This window comes from Simochromis diagramma, unplaced genomic scaffold (assembly GCF_900408965.1).
Source record: "Simochromis diagramma unplaced genomic scaffold, fSimDia1.1 OVJJ01000802.1, whole genome shotgun sequence".
Classification (NCBI taxonomy): Eukaryota; Metazoa; Chordata; class Actinopteri; order Cichliformes; family Cichlidae; genus Simochromis; species Simochromis diagramma.
Window position 1 is genome coordinate 3,615,298 of NW_024387492.1, and position 21,083 is coordinate 3,636,380.

At 40.6% G+C, this 21,083-nt stretch overlaps 1 protein-coding gene across 2 annotated transcripts in view; it reads left to right on the forward strand.

The window, feature by feature from the left end:
* Positions 1 to 21,083, forward strand: part of atad2b (ATPase family AAA domain containing 2B) — a 65,933-nt gene that overhangs the window by 39,334 nt on the left and 5,516 nt on the right. For both annotated transcript variants that reach the window (XM_040017091.1, XM_040017092.1), the window contains exons 25-27: positions 3,496 to 4,233; positions 5,285 to 5,403; positions 17,051 to 17,179. In XM_040017091.1, the coding sequence (XP_039873025.1) occupies positions 3,496 to 4,233; positions 5,285 to 5,403; positions 17,051 to 17,179 (986 nt within the window). The remainder of the gene's footprint in view (positions 1 to 3,495; positions 4,234 to 5,284; positions 5,404 to 17,050; positions 17,180 to 21,083) is intronic.

Sequence of the window (21,083 nt, forward strand, 5' to 3'; positions counted from 1 at the left end):
ATGTTTACCACTGTACAGCAACCCCTCTTCTTTTAACAGACTGTAAACATCTGGGAACTGGAAAAATTAAGATATAAAATTTTAGCTGCTCAACAGTCCTGTGTCATTTTTGGTCTATTGAATGGCCCAAACAGCACTCAGGCCTGTTCAGCACCAGGACTCTTCTATTATGCTACCATGATGTTGGATTAGATGCAGTATGTGGTCTTGCTTTGGGGCTTTTAGCCTTTCTCTTGGTGGGACAGTGGAGAAAAGACCAGAGGAAGTTTTATGCACCATCTTTGAATTAGCCTTATGACATATGAGTCACAATTTCAACACTGAGCTAAAAAGGCTCCCAGAATCATGCTAGGGTTTGTTTGTTTTGATGCAGTGCCACCTCAGGGCCCAAAGATCAGTATTGCTTTTTGGCCTTGTCCCTTGCGCACACAGATTTCTCCAGATTATCAGACTCATTTAATCACATTATTTATGGAACTTTACATCGTGAGGCCAACTTTGCATCGTGGAACATTATTCTGAAATTGTTGCACAATTTGTAGTCACAGTTTTTGCAGATTTGTGAACATATGCCCATCTTTACTCCTGAGAAACTCAGTCTCTGTAAGATGCTCTTATGGTAACCAATCATGCTACTGACCTGTTGCCACTTAACCTAGTTAGTCCCAAAATGTTTCTCCAGCTGTTTTATTTTGTGCCCCTTACTGTTTTTTTTTTTAGCATTTCGTTGCCCTTATTCAAAGTTTGTGGAGATGTTTTGCTGCCATTAAATTCAAAAGGCATTAATATTTTAGTTCTAATATTTGATATGTTTTCTATGTTCTGTTGTGAATAATTTTACACAACTTTTTCAGAATTGGGGTTGTATATCTGGAAGGTTTAAAAAAGTGGTCAAAAGTGATCATTATGACCAGATGAAAAGTGCGCACACACATTGTTGCTAATGTGAAATATCTGCTTACAGAATCCAATGTTTATCCAGATTATTTCTTCTTTGTTGCTCTCTTTGTCCTTCCCTGGCCCTTCCTCTTATAACAAAGAAACTATTCTGAGTGCCAGTCAAGTCTGAAGAATAGAACTGTGCGCCTGCTCCATAGCGTACCCTCCAGCTGTCATCTCTTTTCAGATCAGATCAGGAGGAACCAAAAATGAAAGGTGCATTCCACCTTAAATCTAGCTCAGACTGCAGCCCCTGCACCTGCATGAGAGTGGCTTTATGGCAAACTGTGGGCACAATGGCACAGTGTTGTTTTGTGGTGGTAGTATGAACTCTGGCTCATATTGTCCCTAGTTCTGCAGTCCTCCGCTAATGGGAAAGGTGGCTCCTACATTACTATATTAAAGTGTCTTAAATCGCAGTTCTTTCCACTTATTTTTGGAATATTTTTATATAAGATCAGAAGGTCTGCGCTTACTGTGCATGAAAAATGCTACTAGTTCTGGATATTGAATGGGATTAGTCCCCCAATGTGACGCATACCTAGCCTGCTGAATGGATGGACACTTAATAAATGGTGAAAGCAGTAAAAAATTAAAGAATTCAAGGCAGCACTTACGTGGATACCAGTGTGAGTTTAAATAACCAGGGACAGATGGATTTCACTTCTTATTCTTCAGATGCAACATGAGAATTTAATTGTTACTGACAGGAGAAAGACAATAATGTAAAGTGATGCCACAGAGGAGGTCTAGATAAAATTATAATGCTGCATGCTTTATTGCTTCAGCCCTCCAGATGCAGAATCATGCGTTGTTTTTGTAAGGTATATGTACGTGATTAAAATCTGTGGAACGACATACAAGTATGCTATGGATTTCTAAACACAGCTGAAGAATAGTCTTGTGTAAATAGCTGTTTGCTGCAATAATTGTAATACATTATCTGGCATGAAGTGTACTTTATTCCTTTCTGAGCTGTCTCCTGTGCTGGTTGTGGCTGACAGCAGTTTCGTGACTGGTCATTAAGAGGGTCACTAGAGAACACCATTACCAAAGATGAGTCCCATCAGCAAGCACTGGTTGACTAATTATCCTCTTTGTGTTGTCTATTTCTGGGAGACCAAATATAGCTTTCGGTTGGTGCAATAGTTGTCATTGCTCTTCTGTTCTCATTATGGACAGGTACTTAACATAATGTACATATACTGTGTGCATAACCACATCTCACCTTTAGAGTGGAAAGATGAAACCTGGCTAAAAGCACTGGAGGGGAGAGAGGAATGTGAGATTTGAAATTTGACAGACAGCATGCAGGCATATCCTGATTTCCTTTCAGTGTGTGCCTATTCATATCTTTGTGGGGAGCAGGAGTATTCAGGCGAAACGCTTTACTCAGTATGTGCAGTACAGTGTGATCTCTGCCTAATAATTTTAAGGAGCTGTGATCCTTAAGTCCTTTGAGAACCAAGCTTACATATGTTATTGATTCTGCATAAAATCCCAATTTGGCCGATTTAGATCATCCAATGACCCTCTACAGAATTATAAAGCCTAGTAGTTTATGAATATTAGAGAGTCCACAGTGAACTAACAGTCCAAATCACAGCTCAGCTCATGTAGACATGTGGTCTTATATTCATGACTTTAGAGTAGATTTCATGGACTTGAACTGGAGCCCTTAACCATAATTAATATGTGCCTAACCTTATTGTTACAATAGCCCTAATATATGTTTTTACTTTATGAGTTTACTTTACATGTCTTAAGCAAGACATGTACCCATAATGTTGAGTGTGGCTGTGTAAGCAGGTCTAGCTTCCTGCAACGTGAGTAATATTTCTGAGCAGATTTTTATTTATTTATTTATTTTTTTTAAACTTGGGAACAACTTGTTTCTTTGGGGTTAGAGTCTGTGTGTCTCAGCCACTTATGGTAATGTCTAAAAAACTGACTTGTGATGGAGTCGTATGTGTGTTTTGTTTTGTTTTTCTTTCACAGTCTTTCTGTATCTGTCCTTCACTCTGACTTTGTTGCTGTGGTTTGTGTCTGCTCTGTAAAGCAGCAAATGAAGGCAAATGCCTTGAAGTTTTACTGCATTTAGCATCCTTGTTGGCTTGCTGTGACACTTTAACTGCACTTTCAAAGATCAGGCTTTGGTTTGCTCTTTCCTCTCAAAACCCCAAGCACCATCTGTTGTCATTAGTGTCTAACATCCATGATATAGCAGGACTGCTGTCTCTGTCTGGTTCTTCTCTGTGATCTATGTCACCCGCTGCTTATTACCCTTTGAGGAAGGCCAAATGTCCAGATTTAAATGCAGTGAACTTGTAATACATGCTATGACTCTATGTGGGCAAGGAGAGATGGTTTGTATAAAATTTACAGTATGAGAAATGGATTTTTCTAAGCATTAGTCGTTGTGGAGGTGTGTTGTTTTGAGTTATCTGTCCAAAATGCAAGATTTCTGTTAAAACAAAAAATGCTAGCCTTGTGAATATTTTGTTTAAATTAATATTGTTCCATCTTCTCTCTTTTCCTTTCCCCTTTTCCTCACAGATTATGTAAAGCGGAAGGTTCGGAGGAGGCCATCGTGGGGGCGGGGCATCATACGGAAAAAGAAGAACTACAAGAAAGGGACAGAGGAGGAAGAGGAGGAGCCTGAAGCAGAGGTGGAAGCGGCAGGGCCCAGCGACTCCTGTTTAACACAGGATGAGGAATCATCTTGCGATATTACAGGTCCCCAACCCAATGGCCATCATCCACATGCCCCCTCCACAGAAGAAGAAAGCTCCAACGAACCCCCTGTTGCAGCTCCCGATAAACCTCCAGATGCTAGCGAAGCCAGAGAGGCGCCAATGCCTAAGGTTGAGGAGCCTGCAGCTAAAGAAGCAGAGCCTGAGATCACAGGGAAACACACCGAACCACATTGCCTTGGTGGTAGTTCTCAGCCCAACACAGATGGGGATAGCGAGGCCAGTCGGGCTGACTTCCAGCCTTTGATTGAAATGTCGGTGTCTTCAGATGCTGAGGACCAGCCTAAGCACACAGAGGTTCTCCTGGTTTCACAAGTGGACTGTGTGAATGGAAATGAGTCAATGGACAGCCTTGACTTGCAGAGCCTCAAGGGGAGCAGTGAGGCAGAGACAAGGACTCCTCAGAGCACGGCTGAGGGCTCTAATAGAGCTGAACAGGATGAGCACAAAGACAAAAATGAGAGCAAACCAACTCAGGAGCAGCATCCTCAGGATGGAGTGGCAGTAACGGAAACTGTTGAGGAAGATCATAACAAAGAAGGTAAAATGCCAGTCTTAGTTATGTTCCAGCATTAATATTGGTTAACACAAACGTAGAGCTTTTGCTTGCAGTACACGCTTTTCACTATTAATGCTTTCACACACTTTCAAAATCCAAATATATGCGATGAGTTAAAAAGAGAGAGATGCAATGTCAGGGCTACTTGTTCTGATCTCTTAATTTGACTTGCTAATTTTTAAATTCTAAATATGTTTTTATGCAAAGTTAACAAACATCTGTGAGTTTTTAGACATTCAGCCAGTGGGTTGCCTAGCACTTATCTATGATAAATTACTGTTATTATCATCCAGTTTTCTGATTTATGCTTGGTTTAAAATAGGATGTAAGACTCAGTGGTGAAACTTAAGTAGCATTAGCATTTATAAATACTATTCTTGGCTTGGATGCATTTCATAGCAAAATGCCATGGGCTTGAAAGTTATATGGATATGTTACACCTCCTGATATGCATCTTTGGATGGTTTTCAATTTTTGGATTTTCAGCAGTGGCTGCCTTTTCCTTTGCTCCAATATATTTAGTTTCTTTGCCATGAAGCCTTATGCCCTTTCTACTGGGATGTTGTGTTCAAGTCAGAGACGAGCAATAAGTTTTTGTTTGATTATGGGCCTGTGGTTTGGCTTATGATGAGGCCAGCTGGAAGGCTGAGGTAATGGTGCTGATAAAATATGAAGAAGCCATCAGAGGATGACATGATCGGACAACAGAACACGAATTGTGGCTCCTGAACCAATAGAAAAACTAAGCTACTCCACCCCCATCTCATTAAACACTGAGCCAGATGCGAGATATTGTACACTTTAAAGCTGATCGTAGCTGCAGATAATTTGTTTTTCTGTTGTATAATTGCATTGGACCTGTAGCCATGACATTTTAAATGTATTTTTCTTTGAATAGCATTTGAATGAGAAGAACAAAACTGCATCAATTTAGTTAGTTTGCTTAGTTTATTCAGTTACTCTTGATTGCAGTTAAATATTTAATATTTCTTTGGTAATCTATTCATTTGTCTTTTCATTGATGTCTTTGAAGTGGGGACATTCAACAGTAGCTCATCAGAGCAGTTGAAGGAGTCCGCTGAAAGGACCGAGGAAGAGCCACAAGCAGTACCTCCCCATCCTCCAGTGGTAATTGACCACCAGCGACTTTTGGTAAGAATTTTTAATTTTTTAAGAAAATAAATAAAGCATTATGACCATAACAGGTGTAGCAGCACACCACATGCACTTAAGCTTCCTTACATTCTTGAAAATACTGTAATTTTATTGGGGTGTTTTCAAGGTTTAAAAGGTGCATAGATTTTCGCTAAAGTGCTCGAAATTGCTTAAAACTGCACTGCTTTTGTGATGAAATGCTTTCTGACTGAATGGTTTGCCTCTTAGATAAAGAAAGAAAATAAGTTGGGGAGAACCTCTTCTTTTCCATAAAATAAATACGACTCCTCTCAAGTATCACCTGCTGCTTGGAGCCTCTGTGTTTGGCTATAGTGTGATCTGCTGGTGTTTTTGAAATATACGCCTTGTGATGGAGCAGTGGGTGGGACATGACAACATGCTGGGAGGTGGCAGGTTTAATGAGCGTTAGTTTGATAATGAAAAAGACAAGGTCATGGTTGAAACGAGCGAAATCTGTAAGAGTGGCCTCCTGTAAATTCTACAGGACGTGGTGGGGGAGCTTTTGTCACTGTAGCTAGGCTAGCTGTCACCATGGGTATGTTGTCCAAGCATTATGGGGAAATACAGTTTTACTGATGTCGGTTTAATTGAGCATCAGTGTAATCATCTTTGACATAGGTCGATAATTAGATGTGGTCTAATGTTAATTGGCCACGTGCTCATGTTACTAATGTGGAGCTGTTAATGCTGGTTTAAGAATGCTAGTCGTGTGAACGCCTAATAAAATACATCTGTGTGTGCGTTTGTACTGGAAAAATGAATAAAGGTTATGTTTTGATCTTTAAGTTGCCCGACATAGTTTGATACATTATTCTTGATGGTGTTTTACTTAACATTGTCATTCTTTTTGGAAAAAATATTGTTAAAATATTTTTTTAAATAGATCTGTGTGATCAAGTATGATCAGTATCACGTATTTATGAGCACCTTATTTATGAAGTGCTAGAGAAGCTCGAAAATACTTTTTTCCAAGCACTTATTAAGCATCCTATCGTTTAAACACTAAAACGGTAACAGAAAATAGTGACCCTTAAATGTTGCTGAAATGGCAGCTTAATAATTCAAAGCTTGTTTGATTCAGACTGAGACATTTTCTTCAACTGTCTGTTGTGACTTTATTTTATTACTGCAGCAGTTGTATTCAGTATTTCTAATTAAAATACAACAAAAAAGAAATCTACTTGAAAGTTTATAAACACTGGCCTCTGGTCTGCATTCGCTTATTCTGAAATAATTGGCTGAGAAAAGACACACACACACACACACACACACACACAATGGAACTAAAACACTTTCTAACTTTTTTCAACCATCAGGACTTCAGCTTTTTAAAATCCTGTCCACACCTCATTGCCATCTTGTTGATTTTACACAGCCATCATTCTGATTCAGACCATGAAGGATGTAACAGCTGGTGTGATTTGGCATTGTGCACTGTTAAGCATTTCAGATTTAACAGGTAGTGTGATCTGTATAAAAATGTTCTGGTAACACAAAGGCAAACATTTTGTAATGAGGAAGTAGTCACAATAAATGTTAATAAATGAGCATTTCTTATGATTTTAATCACTTAATGTATCCAGTTATGATTTCAACAGTTTCCAACCTGAGTTGCTTTGTTAGAGGAAGAAGATTGTAGGATCTTGCAAAAACATTTAAACAAATTAAACAATTCCCCCCAAAAATGAATTGTGCAGTAGCCAATCCAATTAGTAGAAATTCTATAGAATTTCTACTAATTGTATTACTAATTGTAATAATAAGTAATACTGGTGTTATAAAGATGGTATAAATATAGGGTTGCCCCTTTTTTGGTAAATACAAATGGCTTCACTTCTGATCATTTTAAGAAAATCTATAAAATATAAATGTTAAGCAAAGATGTATTAGTTCCAACACTACCAGCTGTGGACTGTCACATCTTGAAAGTGCATAATTAGATTTTGATTATGGAGAAGATGAACTATAATCAAAAATGTTGAAAATATGTTTTTGTTCAGTCTTATTTAAGTTCATTTGGCTACTTGTTGCAATGCTGTTGTTAACAGTCTGGGTGAAAGGCTTGCTTTTTTGTTTTCTCCTCCCTTCTGTAATGGAAACAGCTGTGCCTCATTTGTATTGTCTTGATTGGTCACTCTTTGAATTATATGAACCATCTTGTTTGTGCTTATTTTTATATGCAAGTGAAACTGTGGCTTGTTCTGACCAGTGTTGGAAATTGCACTGTGGGTCGTATTCATACATATGGCTGATAAAACTGCAGATGTTTAAAAATGGCTGCTTTTCGCATCAGGATTACTAACCGGTTAGCCTGGTTCTGCTGGAGTTCTCTTCCTGTTAGGAGAGTTGTTCCTTTCCACTGTTGCAAAATACTTGTAACATTTCTCTGCAACAGTGAAACATAAAGCTCCTTGAAGTTTTATGTTGCACTATGAATTGGTGCTATGTACGAAATGTAATTGAACTGACTTGATTTACATTTTAATATGTGTTTTATTGATGTAAAACACTAGTTTATTGTTGAGTCTGAGATATTACGCAGCCATTTGCAGCCCTGGCAGATTGAGCACTCCTCTCTGACTCTGATGCAACGTCGTAAACAGGCAAGTTTCAAGTAAGCTTCACAAAGTAAGAAAGGGGAAAAAAACAAAAGTTTCTATTAAATGCACAAGTTGCACAACCTCATCCATTCAGTTTTAATTGATGTTAAAATCAATCTTTTACATTGTCTTGCCTTTAGACTATTGAACTTTTCTCCCTCCCATTTAATCAACAGGTAGATTAGACGCCTGGAAAGTCCCACATTTTAACTTATACCTTTGTGTAACTGTAGAATATAGAAAAAGTTGAATAAAGTCTTTGTAAAATTAGAAATTTCAAAAACAAATTCCGTTGGACTATCAGAAAAAATACCTCTCTCTCTCTCTCTCCCTCCCTCTCTCTCTTCTTTGAATGGGATTTAAGGTATTGAGGTTGTGGAAGTGCAATCATGGGTGACCAGCCTTAAGCTTTCACCAGATCCATAGGTCTCTTCTGGAGCTGATGCTGTCACACTGCCCTTCTCAGATGAATAACTTCTTAAGCTTATCCCTCCTTTTCATTCATGCTACAGTTACGCCGCTGTCGCTCGTCCCCTTCCATCTTTCAATTATCGACCTTTTGTATCCTTGCCCTCTGAACATAGGAGGGAGCCAATTACAATGGAAAGAACGAATTTCACATCGTTCAATCAACAGGTGTTGTTCCAGTTAAATCTGAAGGAAACAAGGTCATGACTCAAACATGAGCTTCTCTCTGACCCACTAGATCTGCCAACTCGTCCCAGGGTGTGTTCAAGTAAGTGGAAGCATGTGAAGCAGCTCCGTGGTACTTTGCACTGTCACGCCAGGGTCCCACCTAATACCCCAAGTGTAAATTGGAGCCTCGGCTCAGTGGGCCCCCTTGACAGCACTTCCCACTGATCGGATGGTTGGGGAGGGGGCGCTGGTTTTACAGCGCTCTGTGTAGTGTAATTGGTGTAAAAGAAGTGTCCTTCTGACATGTGCTTACGTCTTTCCTCAACACTCCGAAGAGACATCCAACTATCAAGCCATTATCTAGTGGCTTTTACACACATCCCATGGGGATGATGGGGACCGTAGGGGTACATATCTCTTCGTGCTGAACCTGACTCCATCTTTCAGCCTGATTGACAGGCTTTTTAGCTGGCCTGATCTTAGTGCTTCAACTGGCTGCCCCTATGAACAGCCACACATAGCACTAATCTGGAGGTTTATTTGTTAGCAGGGGGAAGAAGGGAGATATCTTAAAGAAACAGATTGTGAAAAGAGGGGACTGTGAATAATTGCTTTTTCATCCCAGTCTTACGGAACAAATTGAATTTCCGGTGCGCAGGATGAGAGCCGCCATTTAAGCAGATATTTGCTGGCGGGGCTGGGACTGGCACGGTGCCTGATGTGTGTTAGGGCCCACAGTGAGTGGTGTACTGTTCCCTCACTCTTCAGTTGTATTCATTGATTGTAGAAGCCTCATTATTCCTGACTTTTAACTTGATGGAAGAGGCTCTGAAATCTCTCTGGAATTAAATACCATCAGAGTGTTATGAGTTTGTTCACAGACCCTACATGCAAAGCCTGTAGGACGGAGATGGTATTATTTCAGTATTCACACCCTGCCTTTCAGAGCCATTGCACAGTTATTTGCTCTGATTCACTTAGTAAAATCAAGTTCTGTTATTGCCAGTTTCTCTGAAATGATGCTTGATGCTGTCTGGATCAAAATGAATTCCTCAGTATGAATAAATAGGTCCTGAGGCTTGTTTCTCTCCCTACTCCAAAACGTCTCTCATTTTCAGCTGTTTTCTTTCATCAATAATCAGACACTTGTCCACAGATGGGCTAGGAGAAGTGGTGCTGAGGATTGCAGATGAGAATTCAGTAACAAGAAATCCAATCTGGCCCCAGCAATTTTTCCTCCATCTCACCAAGAACACACAGATTATCGTCTGCTCTGCTGTTTCCTTTAGCAGCTGCCCAGAAAAAGCCAGTGTTTCTAGTCACTGGCGCAGTATGGAGTCTTTCTGGCTTGATGCTTAGTTTCTACAGCATGTCAGGATTTCCTGTTTTAGAGAAGCTTGTCAACAGAAATGGCCCTGCTTCAGTTTGTCATCTCCCTTCAATTTTTTTAGTATTGATAACAGCAGGGGCCCCCTTTGGCAAAGTAGCCATGCCTCGTGCCTGTTCAAAAGAAGACAGCCTAATAGTAGTGCTGGACCATCGTTTTGATTGTCAATAAAAATAGATGGTGCTTGAAGTGCTGCTTTTATTTTTATTCATTCCCACTGATTGCTTTGACACATCTCCCATTTGCATGTAATTGCATATCTGTGCCTCTTGGCTATGCAGGTGAGGGTCACTTGTTTGCTCACACAACATAAACATACCAGTTAGTCTTTCTTATTTCTTTTCTAATAGTTTGCGGCCAGATTTATTGTGCCCTTTTGCGTTGCTCCCATCTCCTCAACCTTTGGCTTAGGGTTACACTGTGTGGGATTTTGTACGTCTTAATACCCATACAGTACATGAAGATGGTATTTTTAATGTCTGGTTACAATGTTTAATATCAGGGCTGAAACAGTTTCTTCTGTTCCCTGAAAGAGAGGACAAGAACAAAGTACAACACGTAAGTATGGGATATCACTCCCCCGCGTGTCCTGGCTGAAGAAACCTCTATTCATGCTTTTAAGGTGGAGGCCATGTGATGACATGCGCACGGCCTTGCCTGCACATATACCCCCTGCCATCACAGTCAAGCCGAGGTGCACGGCGAGGCAACCTTGTGTTGTACCTCGTTCCTCTCCTTCAGGGAACAAAGTCATAGATATAACTGTTCCGTTTCAGTCGATTCACTCGGGACAACACATAAATATGGGACATGTATACAACCAACGTACTCCAGTCGGACCACCAGCACCTTTGTGTGCGGTAGATCCAGGGGAAGGACAGCAGGAGCCATCAATCGATAGGACTGAACAAAAGAGTGCAGTGATGCCCAACTAGCTGCAGCACAAATATCACCTACGCGGGGTTTAAAAAGAGCACATCAGCTTACATTCTCCTGGTGGAATGTGCTCTCACCCCCTGGGGCAAAGCGAGACCCTTGGTGCTGTACGCACATGAGGCAGCTTCCATAATGCAGTGGGACAGCCTCTGTTTAGACAGAGCTCTACCACTTGCTGGATTAGTGAAGCAGGCAAACAAATGGTAACATAAATGCACATTCTGAGTGCGATCAATGTAGGTAGATAGGGCACGCACCGGACCAGAGAATGAGGCATCCACTGTCATGAAAAGAGAAACCGCACCCCTGAGGACGGGGCCGAACAGAAGAGTTCTGCCCTGCTTGCTTCGGTTTAGTGTCCATTCCAAAACGCTGCACAGGAAGACTCAAAATTAGCGCTCCGCAGGCAGCCTATGCAGCCGCTGCACAGTGGAGGCCAACACCAACAGAAGCCGTTAAGCTAAACCTAAGCTGCCAGGACGCATAGCTAATTTGCTCTAGCAAGCCAGCCCAACTCTGCAGAGGTGTTCTTAGCGAGGTGAAGAATGTAAGAACTGGGGGGTGATTTGATGACCGGTGGTATATGTGGCTTGCATCAAGGTTTCTTCAGCCAGAAAACGCAGGGATGTGATATCCCATACTTTTGTGTTGTACCGAGTCAATCAATGGAAAGATAACAATCCTGTTAAGATGCTATTGCAGTTGTTAATTCATGGGCAGGCTGCGATTCCAGGTCAGTTATATTGTGTGTGTTAATAATGTATCGTAAATGTAGGTCTGTAGTAACGAATTTCAAGCCTCCGCCACCTCCTCACTGCTGAAATCCTATGATAACAAATACCTGCTGTAACGCTTTAAGCTGCACTGCTTATTCAGATGAATCCAGCTTTACCAGGCCGTACATGCTTTTGTATATTCCAAAAGCATACCCTCATAATGCACAGACGGTGTGCAACGCTTAGTGCTCGGTCAGCATCTTTCACTGTTTAACACTTTACTCTTCCTGCACACCGGTTGCACGACACATGGAAAGGAGTTTGTATTGATTACCCTTTATTTCCCTTGAGCTCTCCCCAAAGTTTAATCATATCAGTTCATTAGCAAATCCTTTTCCCATAACCTTGACCTAAATCTTTTCTGTATTAAATTTTTCTCCCCTGTGCATTTGTTTGGTAAACATATCTTCATCTGATAATTTTGCTCTGTGTATGTGGAGGTCTGTTTGGTGTTCTTCTCCTTTATTACCTGGTGATATTGGATCTCTCCTGTCTTGAGTCTGTAAAATATGAAATTTCTTTCCTCCTTTTCCTTCCTTATTTTTTCCATCTTATTATCTTTTCCCCCCCAATTGTAATTTTTATCTTGTAATACTTTTTTTTTTTGCCAAGGACTTGCCAAATGAAACCTGCAGATTTTAAATTTGGTCATTTTCACATCTCTCAATGTTCTATATTCCTACCCAGACTCATGTCATGTATGGACTATTTGATTTATAAGGCTCATATTGTTATCAGTGTTTTTGAGTAAAAAAAACAAACAATACTCATTGCTCAGATTTTTTCCTCCTAATTGAGATTGAAGCCATGTGCTTCAGGACATTTTAAGTCCTGGGATAAAGTTTGAGCTATCCCAGGCAGCTCTATTCTGTAGAACTACATTTTAAGATGTATTAGGAAAACCACTAAGATTGACATTTCTAGATTAAAGCCTTAGAATAGTTTAATTTACCCCCTGCCCAGGAAACCAGCCCTTAGGTCTCTTAAGTTTTCTATCAGTTAAAGTTAACTCCGTTATTGATCTTTGTGTGTGAGTGAATATAATAACAATTATCTACATTTATTTTCATCCGTGATTCATATTTTTTTGTGTGTGATTCTGAATTCAGTGTTCTACTCATTATCTAAGTGGCTGAGTCACCGCATAATCCTAACGGCACACAGAGCATGATGTGTTCATTTACATAGGTAAATATTAAAATCATCAGTTAGAAGAGAGTAATGCCGTTTTTAAACAGTATCATTGGACTCATTTTATTCAGATGTTAGATTGCATACTTTGCACAAAAGACGTTACCATATATAGCATCGAAAACCCTTTTTTCCTCCTATACTAAAGAGAATTCACCGTAATCTAATGGCATTTTCCTGTAAAGCCAAGCGTTGCATATTTAAGATGAGCTGTCGACCCCTGCAGCGGTTTTTACATGGGCAACTGAACAGAAACACCATTTCATTTTAATGTTCTGGGACCATGGTAATATGATTCATCATGATTGTCCCTGACCCTTGTAACACTATCAATATTGCATTATCCGTGTGACCGAGTGCCCTGTAAACCACATTATTTGCCACCATGACTTAATTTTTTTTTTTTTTTTTTAAATAAATCTGAAAATCCAAATCCAGTGTCTGCCTCAGCTGAAGGTAACAAACAAACCAGAATCATTAATAATTCATTCATTTGCTAGTACTGGAGACACAAAATCTTAGTTAACAGGAAGAGCAGGCTGAATTGTTCTTAGAGGCAGATATTGAAGGCTTAATAGCGTCCCTTGTGATGGAGACTGTTGGGTTTTTTCCTCCTCCCTCTCTGCCTGCTAACCCTCTTCTCTCAGCCAGTGGTGAGGAAGTCTCTCCAACACACATGTGCGTGTAGATAGTGAAGCCTTCAGTGATCAAAGAAGACCCTCTACTGTATCACAGTCAGCTCCAGTCTGCATGCCTGACTGTGTACAGCATGCTTATTTGAAAAAGGGATTTGTTTGCAAAATACCAGAAGCATAGAGCGACTGTAAATTCAGTGGACTGCACTTACATTCTGCACATTTTCGAGACTTTTAAGTGGAAATACTGCATTTTATAAAATATTTGTGCAAGCCACGTTAACAAAAGCTCTGAGTTTGCCGCTAATGACAATGTATACCCTTATTCAGCTGTTGTCTAAAATCGCAGGCATCCCAACCCTCCCTTTTGAATCTATGTTCTTAAGAAGCATAGATAGAGATGTGGTAAAGAAAAGGTTGTGGGGGAAGATGGAGCAAGGAGTTTAGAAGGGGTGAGGTTAAATGGCCCATGTCAGTAGTAGTCTTTAACGCATGGGATTACGGGCCTTTTGTGTGCTGTGAGCTCACTCAGTCACTGAGCCCATGTAAGACCCTCTCACACCATTTACCCCACAGTGTCGCCGACACCCTGATCAAGCTGACAAAGGCTGGGAAGTGCACTGCTGCAATCAGTCTGGTAACAGTAAGAGGAGAATAAAGCGAAGAAACGGAGAGAGAGAGAGAACAAAGAGGGGGAAAGAAAGGCGCAGAAGAGAGGAGAATGCAAAGACAAATACACCAGAAGCAAAGACTGTTGTGCAATAGTAATGTCGGAAATGCAGTTGAAGAGGAGGTGAGAAGAGGCTGTGTAAAACAGTGAAAATGGCTTGAGGTGAGAAGATGAACTATCTCAGGAGAAAAAGGTGCATTATAAAGTAGAGAAATGCACTTAAAGCAAGAGTTGGGGAACATGATGAAAAATGGAAAGAAATGCAGTGGCAGTGGGATGAAAGGCTGGCTGACATTATTACACATGTGCGATGGGTTGGTAATGATGCTAATTAAAGCTTTTATGCATGTGTTGTTAAAACCGGCATCTCACTGTGATGTGCTCCATTTGGACCTCTTTTATTAGTTCTTATGGCTGGATTGAAACTATGAAAGCTGATAGCTCCCCTGATGTTAGGCCAGAGTTAATGTGAAAAAAGTACAAAAAGATACCAGTAAAATATATTCAATATGTAGCAGCTGATGGCACTTTTTTCCCAGTGTTGCAGAGATCATGATTATCGCTCTGCATGAATTCTGAATATTAGATTTTTTTTCATGTTCTTAGCTTCTTTATGTAGACATTATTTGTCAAGGGACTTGGTTATTAGATTGGCCAGGTGGAAGTTCTTATGAAAAGGGATATAACCAGTGATTTTCTATACTACCAGATGAAATTATGAAAGTTTCAAAGGAATAATCGTCCTGTTTTCTGGACCTTTAAGTTTTATATGGTATGCATTTAGCGGCTGTGCTTAAACGGAGTCTGATGTTCTGCTTGTAATCATTTCAAAAGCTGAAACAGTAAAAATAATGCTTAGTTTAAACACCCCAATCAGAAGAAACACGCCTGCTTTTTTTCAGTTTCAGAGGGATGAAATAAACCTTTGTGTAAACTGATTAGGAGAAAACTTGTACAATGTAAGTAATTTAACCTGATTGCATTCTTCTCTCCACATGCCCTCCATCTTGACAGAAAAGTGCAGGAACATATGCTTCTCTGCTTTTGGAATATGGCAAGCCTGCAAGCGCAGCTGTCAATCTGCATAGAGATTGTTTTAAATACAGTGTTTTCAGGAATTAAGAGTGCGATAATAACGGCAACTACTGTGGCGAACAGATGATGGCTGTCTGCGTTCAGGGAGCTGATTAAACATGTGACGTTTACTGATAACTGTAGAAGAAGGGGAGAAGTTAACAGGTGAAGCCAAGTCTTGAATCTGACTGACTTCAACTATAGAAATGTTTGCATGTGACTGAAAGAGAAGCTGTAAAAGCTTTTTCTGATGATCTGTCACACTGTGGTTTGTCATAGTAATCATTGCTCTAACACAATTTTTCCATTTGTGGTGCTTTATGATGTCAAAGAGATTACATATCCTTAATATAGTCATCTCAGGCACATTACACAGTGGACTTGCCAACCTGCTGTTCAAACCTTATGCTTGTAAGAGGAGCTGAGGGGCTGCACCGAGGCCTAATATGAGATGAATAATGTTTATTTTGAATTGTGAATTATGCAGAGGTACTCTAATAGACTCCAAGGATAATAAATATGGAGCTGGAAACGGACACATTAAGTCCACTTTGAGCTGGAGTTTATCCAATCTTCTAAATACAAAATGTGAAAACATTGATGCAGATAATGTTGTTTAGTTGGAAGCAGGTGTAATTTCTCTCTCCATGTGATGTTTGTAGCAAAGAAAACAAACTAAAAAAACTAAGGAAGGCTTTTAGGAGGTCACTGATTACGTTAGTCAGCACTGAGATGAAGAGCAGTAGCAAATGTTTGTCACGATGATTGGATACGAACCATTAGGACTAATGCATCATGCATGACGTTTTTTCATTCTTTCAGTTATAAAGAATAATAACAATAATAATATTGGTGGCAGGTACGTGGCTCCAAGCTGTGGTGTATCTTAATAGAAGCTAAAAAGTAAAAAATCCTACCGAGTATTTTTCTTCAGGCCAGATTTCCGGTTATGAGCAGACTTTGTCTTGGGATTAAGTTTCTGCTCAAGTTTCTCTTGATGTGAAGCCTCAGTTTAACTTTAATCAGGCCAACTGTCATTTAAACAGAACCCATTGTCAGATGGAGTACAGTGATTAATACAATGCTAACCTTTTTACCTTTGCAATTTTCATTCTTTTGCTCACTGTAATCATCTCTCAGACGTTCACTGATGAGGCTCTGACAGACATCTATGTCTTATTAATCATCATATTGCCTTGATTTTATGTTTTTCAAGCAGTTTTCTCTCTCTGTCTCTCTGTCTCTCCCACACCCACACCATTTAATTTCAGTTGAGGTTTCTCTGTTTGCCTTGTGTCAGTGATGATAACTTTAATTATTGTGCCTTTGCTGTCTCAGTCCGTGCATTCTGATGAGCTGCGTGTTTAAATAGAAGCGCATATACACACAGACTTTGGTTTGGGTAAAATGCGAAGAACGGGTCAATTAAAAGGGCCTTTGACTGTCCAGAATGTTTTAATTAAAGTAGCAGTGAAATGTAAACTTGGTTCTAATTATGATTAGCCTTAATTAGCTGTCATTCTGATCTTAATTGCTTTTGAATGCAGCTGACCTCCAAATGATGCATCTCCACGCACCAGCATCAGTGAGTTGCTTGTGCGACCCGTTGTTCCATCACTGTACGGCTGTCCGATTGCGCCTGTGCTGTCGTTTCTGTGGTATATATCTGTAAGATGTATTTATTTTCTAAAACGAATGATTTCTGTTGTTTCCTGCAGATTCTACTGGATATGGTGGTGAAGAAGAGTGAGGGCTACAGCGTGGAGCAGCTGGAGCGACTGTACTCCCTACTCAGCCAGTGCATCTACAAGCATCGTAGAGAGTACGACAAGACCCAGCTACTCGAGGTCAGAGAGACACAACACACACTGGTGTAGCCTTTATAATGTGCATTTAAATACAAATATAGTCCTTATCCAGTACTGCAGTCTGCCTTGAGCCTTTCACTTAAAGGTGAAAGTGATTTTGTTGAATCATAACATTTAATTGCTACTTTAAATAATGCAATAGGTACACAAATGCCAAATCTTGCCATTTTCAGCTTCTCAAATGAGAATATTTCACATTTTTCAGATTCTCTTTAATATAGAAATGTATTGACAATGGTAATAAATGTTTTCTTTTATTGTTTGAAACCCACAAACACTCAAAATTATTATATAAATTAGATGGACAATGCCAGGAAATTCTGTGCAGCATGCAATAACTGCAGCTTGGAGAGCAGTACAAGGTCTAACAAAAAAAACCAAAAACCTTATCCTTTGTGGATAATCATTTAAAGCCATGCACCACCCAAAGACTCTCGCACTGAAAAGGGTAAAAATAAAACAAACTCGGGCTAATCAGAAAGTAGGTTTAAGGACGGGAGCAATCGAGCTTCGTGGGGACCAGAGAACCCTCCTGAAGATTTTCCAAGAACCCCCTCGTAACCTTAACATAGATCTTAACTGGTTTGGATTTAGTGTCACATGGACAGATGAGTGGCATGTGTTTCTCCGTGCTTGAATGATAGCTAGCAGGGTAATTGGCCAACTTGCGTAGCAGATCGCAGTCATATCGGTGTTTCTGCTGGCCCAAAGTGAACATGCAAAGGACCCCCTCCCCTTTTGTAAGTCTGTATGTTTAACATTTGCATTTTTAGTGATGCGGCATCCCGAGGATTAGTAGTAAGTAATTCTCAAAGCAAGATGTTCTGGGTGTCAATAAAATGTTACTTTTTAGATTTATTTTTTTATATTTTGTCCTACAGATTTGACCTTGTTCAGACCAAATAACTCCGATTATTAAAGAGCTGGAAACAGTTGTACACAAAGGCAGATGATATCGGAGAAGATGTGGCTTTCTCCTTAGGGAGCTTAGACATCTCTGAACACTGCGACAGACTGAAACAAGAAGACGTGTTTGGCACTCACTGGGATTCATGACAAAAAAAGGCTAGATATCGACTATGGAAGAAGAGATGGGTAAGAATAGCATAAACAGCATCTAGATCAGGGTAGAAATTGAGGTCTGCAGCAGAGTGTGATCTAATGAGGACAGTGGAAACTAGTAGTGAGAACATTTAAAAAATTGTTTTCAGTGCTTGTGGGAGACCCCCACAGTATATTCCACATAATTCTGATGTTAGTTGGCCAAACAAATGTACTGAACTTCTTAAACTCCACTGAGGCTTCATGAAAAATATATTATGGCTTTGTTTTCCAAAATAATTACAATTTAAAATGGTACTGTGTTTCAGGCAGCCAGAATAAGATCTTAGCGGCACAGGACTGAAAGTCAGAATTTTATATTCATGAATGCAATCAAGCCCCCGACACACAATAATGTTTTATATTATGGTAGCATGATGGTAATTTTGAGGAGATGTAGATCCTAAAATGTAATATAAAGACAAACTCGTGCTACAATAACTGCAAATGTTCATTTATTTTTTTCCCAAGTCTCCCGGGAAAATACTGCAAATAATAATAAGCGAAGGATGACAAAAGGGTCTGAATGAATGGGAACTTTTTCCTTTCAAGTTTGGCTCTTTCTTGACAATGTTCCATGTAGCAAAAGCTGCTGTATATTTTCCCAGAATCCCATCTGGTCATCTGCTGCTGCTGTAGGATGTCAGTGCAGACAGGGGGCTCGGAATGGCAGTGTCCTGGCGCTGGTAGCCAGTGCCGGCTGTCAGGATGTCAGAGGGGGGAAGCGGCAAAGGGAGAGGGAGAGAGAGCAGTCAGCCAGGTGGTGCCGCCTGTCTACGGGCCGCTCTGGTGAAGGGAGGGAGGGCGCGTGTCTGGGTTCGTTTCATACTGCCAGCCTAAATTGGTGTTTCGAGAGCAGAAATGTCAGCTCATCTGGCACGTGTTTTGTTTGCCTGCATTTCCAAACATACATCTCAACCCCACAGCAGGTCATCTCCTTGAGAATGCAAAACCACGAGCACACAGATGCACACCGAGGTGGTCCAGAGTGTAGGGGCTGCAGCCTTTTTGGGGGCAACTTAACGTTGCACGCCGTTGCAACTCTCGGTATTTATGTCCGAGTTGTAGAGCTGAGTGAAATGGAGCGTGTCCATACATTTGTCTCCCTTACGTTCTCGCCGTCCTCCTCTGGGCACGGCTCGTCTCAGTCTTCCTGAAGAGCTGACCTTTTCAGCAGACGGAGCGGACGGCGCGCTGCGTTTAAAGCCAGAGGGACCGTATCTGCTCTGTACACAGAAACGCGCTAGCTATGTTCCTGTCCACAAATTGGCGTATGTGTTTCCCTTGGCCCGGTATCATATTTTGCTCGTGTCTCAGACAGCAATTAAAGACTTTGTAAGGGCCTTTGACCTTTAACCTAAATCTGTGCTGTGCCAAAGCTGAACAGGATACCAGTCAGGTTAACTAAACCCCTCAATAGTTGGTTAATTCTCTGCCAGTTTTGTGTGTATACTGCTGAGGGCTTTGGCCTGCAGGTCAATTAACACTTTTATTCCTACTTGTTTAGCCAAAGCAGCGTCATGAATAAGAGCTTAATTGTTCCTAAAACTAATTTGACCATTGAACTATTTGATTGGTTCCTGGCATGCATTTCGTATTTAGAATATTGATTAAACTTGAGCTTCAAGGGGGCCTGTTATGCTCATTTTCCAGCACCGTATTTTGATTCCTGCACATTATTAAAGTAGCATTTCATTATGGAGTTCAGAAATGATCTTTATTTATCTTACACTGGGCTTCGGTACACCCCAACAAGCATTTAGCTCATTTCTCCCTGCTTTTAAGTTAGCTTCTTTCTGATTGGCTGTTACTCACAATCAAGACTTCTGTGGTCTCATATGAACACTCATTGACGTCATACAGAGACAAGAGTATAAAAACTGCCTCACACTCAGCTTTTGGCTCATGGGATTACACGCACTGCACTGTTGGAAGACTAAATATGAAAAAGCGTAACAGGCCCTCTTTAAAGAGTCTTTTGAGACCTTCTCTGACATTTGTTGCTGAATAGCCATATAAAGAGAAACCTATTTAAAATAGGCAGAAGAATCAGTTTCTCCATTGACAGTAGGCTATGCAGCGCAGGCTTTCATCATTGTGAGTCTGTGAATCTGTTGTCAGCGGCTTGTGTAACAACACCTTCATCCAGGAACAATACACAAGATTGTTCTCTCTCGACTCTTTCTTCCCTGAAAAAGAAAAAACCCGACTCAACTTGTACTTGAGTTGTTGTGAAGATTTTTTGTTTGGTTTTTTCCCCCCTCTCACCTAACCTTCACGTAGATGCTGCAGAGAACATCGTCCTCCCAGGGGTTGTAGCAAATTAGATCTGGGAAATGGAGGAACTCTGTAAGTGATGTGGGAGTAGATAAGATGGGTTCAAACAAGGTGGGTGCACCAAAGTAATTTAAAGTTAACAGTGGAGAGCATGCTACGCTGGATTTTTCTTTTCATGCACGCGTTGAGGGCCCCAGTGAGATACAAAACACCTAAAACTGCAGTTTGGCTGCAGTTGACCTGTTGAGCTGTGCAGAGGTTAGACATTTTTGCCATGTAAGTCACCATCCACCCATGCTAGATAGAGACAGTGTTACAGGCTAACTTTATGTCAGTGAGACAAAGGGGAGGTGCTGTGAGGGCTTGTTAGTCTGCTGTGTACTCGGGATGACAGCGTGCGAGGGCTTCAGGCAGATAAACTTTAGATCACAGAGGCGCAAAGCGTCAAGGCAGTGAAGAGCTCATTTGCATGTGCCCGTGTTTACAGTGAAACACAGCAAAAAAA